Source organism: Austrofundulus limnaeus, unplaced genomic scaffold (genome assembly GCF_001266775.1).
Source record: "Austrofundulus limnaeus strain Quisiro unplaced genomic scaffold, Austrofundulus_limnaeus-1.0 Scaffold98, whole genome shotgun sequence".
Classification (NCBI taxonomy): domain Eukaryota; kingdom Metazoa; phylum Chordata; class Actinopteri; order Cyprinodontiformes; family Rivulidae; genus Austrofundulus; species Austrofundulus limnaeus.
Genome location: NW_013952500.1, coordinates 315,395 through 317,886, shown reverse-complemented (window position 1 = coordinate 317,886; position 2,492 = coordinate 315,395). Strand labels below are relative to the sequence as shown.

At 42.7% G+C, this 2,492-nt stretch overlaps 1 protein-coding gene across 1 annotated transcript in view; it reads right to left on the bottom strand.

Moving 5' to 3' along the window:
• Positions 1-1,909, bottom strand: part of osbpl10a (oxysterol binding protein-like 10a) — a gene marked incomplete at its 5' end in the record, with an annotated part of 81,928 nt that extends 80,019 nt beyond the window's left edge. The window contains 1 exon segment of the mRNA XM_014013113.1: positions 1,329-1,909. Coding sequence (XP_013868567.1) covers positions 1,329-1,588 — 260 coding nt within the window.
• Between the last annotated feature and the right edge of the window lie 583 nt (positions 1,910-2,492).

The following is a 2,492-nucleotide window of genomic DNA, read 5'->3' as shown; positions in this document are numbered from 1 at the left end:
AAAAAAAAAGTTAATATTTGGGGTAAGTTACTCTTTAAACTAGTTCCAGTCCAAGTTTTAAGTCCCGCCCCCTCCTCAGAGAACTGTTGTTGATTCAGCTGCTTTATCTTTAAATGATTGTGTCAGCAAGTTAGGAACAATACATCAGTTTTATTTTTTATTTTTTTGTTTGTTTTGTTTTTAAAATGAATGGATCAGAAAATATTTCTTCAAACTTTCAGAGATCCTTCTGAAACAGGTAAGATATTAACCACTCACACCACTCAGTGTCACTAACGCTTCACTTTAAAAGTTTTCAGTTGTTGGAACTAGACAATGGGGGAAAAAAACTGCTTTGGAGTTCTGTGTTAAAGTCCACTGAGTTTTATTGAGCCGACAGGTGATAAGGAGTTAAAAAAAAAGGTGACGCTGGCACTTTACTGTAGGAGTGGGGGCGGGGGGTGTAAATAAAAGTAGAGATAAACTCATTTATTACCATTGACCAGAGCTGAGCAAACCTAATCAATTACCAAGTGGGACCAGTTTACAGTAGCTCACGGTTTAGTTTTTTAAAGTAGTAAAATTATTTTATACTTTCACAAGTCTGTATAAGGATTTTTAAATAGATATTTACCATAAAACACAGGGGTGGTTCTAAGGGAGGGGGCACTGAGTGGGAGCTGCCACCGGAAAAAACAAATCTTGCCACCCCTGCTGCCATCCCACTTATACACTGGTTAATATCAATTTTATTTTGTATAATTTTGAAACTTTAAATTTGAATATGCCCGTCTGWCCATGAAACTGAAAATATCTCCAGCAGAGACCATTTTAAGAATTTAAAAAGGGCAAATAGCGCTCAGGTAAATGTTATTTTTATGTAACTCGTAACCACAGGTGTATAACTTAAAATGTAAATTTAGCTCCAAAAATTACATTTTTCCTTATACAATAATTTATTTTGATCAAAGTGAGTTATTGCCTTCRGCTGCTTCTAAAAATCAGCTCTAAAATCCAGTCCACCTTTAAATCAAAGAGGGACTAGTTTTTTTTTAAAGAAATGTTATTACCTTGCCTTTTTGTTCATAACATTTAAAAATCTTAATTAAGCCATATTTTAACAGACTCAAACTGCATTCACTCAAGTAGAAAACAAATCTCTGCAGGTTAACAGTTAGAAATTTTAAAGTGAGTTAAATATGACACCTAATAGCATTTAAACCCCGCTCTTCCTCCTCCTCCTCCTCCTCCTCTCGTGACGTGGTGCTAAAAAAAAGTGCAACGTGGACAGAACTGGCACCAGAACCTGGAGTTAACTCGTGTGAAACCTCCTCCTCTTCCTCTCCTACCTGTTCTGCCAGCCTTGGAGCAGGTTGGTGTATTTGCTCAGCACTCCTTCCAGCTGCCTCCTGCGCCCCTGCTGCTGCTGCTGCAGCTGGAGATCCATGCCGCTGCCCTGCACCGTCCCCCGGCTGCCTCCAGCCCCAGCCGGGCCGCACAGGGAGCCGGAGCCCGGGCTGTGGGAGCCGCTCCGACCTCCTCCGCCGGGCTTCCTGGACGAGGACGAGCTGCTTTTGTTGGGATGCGAACTGCAGAGAGTCTTTTCCATCCTGGGCGATGGGACGAGAGAGATCCAGAGGAGGAGGAGGGGCAGGAGGAGGAGGAGGAGGAAGGGATGGACCAGGAGCAGCAGCAGCAGCCTATGGCAGCCGGGTCTCAGCAGAGCATGTGGGGAAACAAGGAGCTGTGTGTGGAGGGTTCACCACGACCCTGCTGCCCGAAGCGTCCCGGGGAAGCTGGCATAATCCTGGGCTGTGATGTGCGGTGTGAGCTCCGCCAAGGAGTCTGTGCTCCTGCCTTCTCCTGCTCCGAACAGCCGGAGACACTCCCCCCGCTCTGTGGACCTGCCCCCGGATGTTACAATGCAAAACTGGGGGAAAAAAAAAAAACTGGAGATGAGTCACGTTTAAGGACTCCCCCCCCTTTATTACCCCTCCTGAGTCAGAACTGCAGCAAAACAAAACATGGGTTAAAGAAAATATTAAATCATGATGCAGGAAACACAGGGATCAAACACAAAGACTAGAGCTAAAAAAGGGCAGGTTAAAAGCCAGAAGTAGCTAAAATTATATGTAATAACTAAATGGAGCAAAAGATTAGTTTAGCTTGATTTGATTTGATTTATTGATTTAACAGGAAAAGATTACTAAAAATCAAGCCTGACTCAGCATAATTGCTGTTTTACAGCAGGTTCCTGTTCTGCAGCACATAAAACACTCAGAAATACAGCATCACAATCACATCATTATACACCATAGACACAAAGACAAACAAGCATACCAAATTTCAGGAAGGCAGCATTTGCAAAATAGGACGTGTAAATATGAACATAACAAAAAGTGTCCAGCAGATGGCAGACAAGATTCTTCTTAAAGGGCTGTAGAAGCTCAAAGCAGAAAAATAGTAGCTAAATGTGGCTAATTTCAAGCTAAGAGCCAAAGCACTGACGAGAA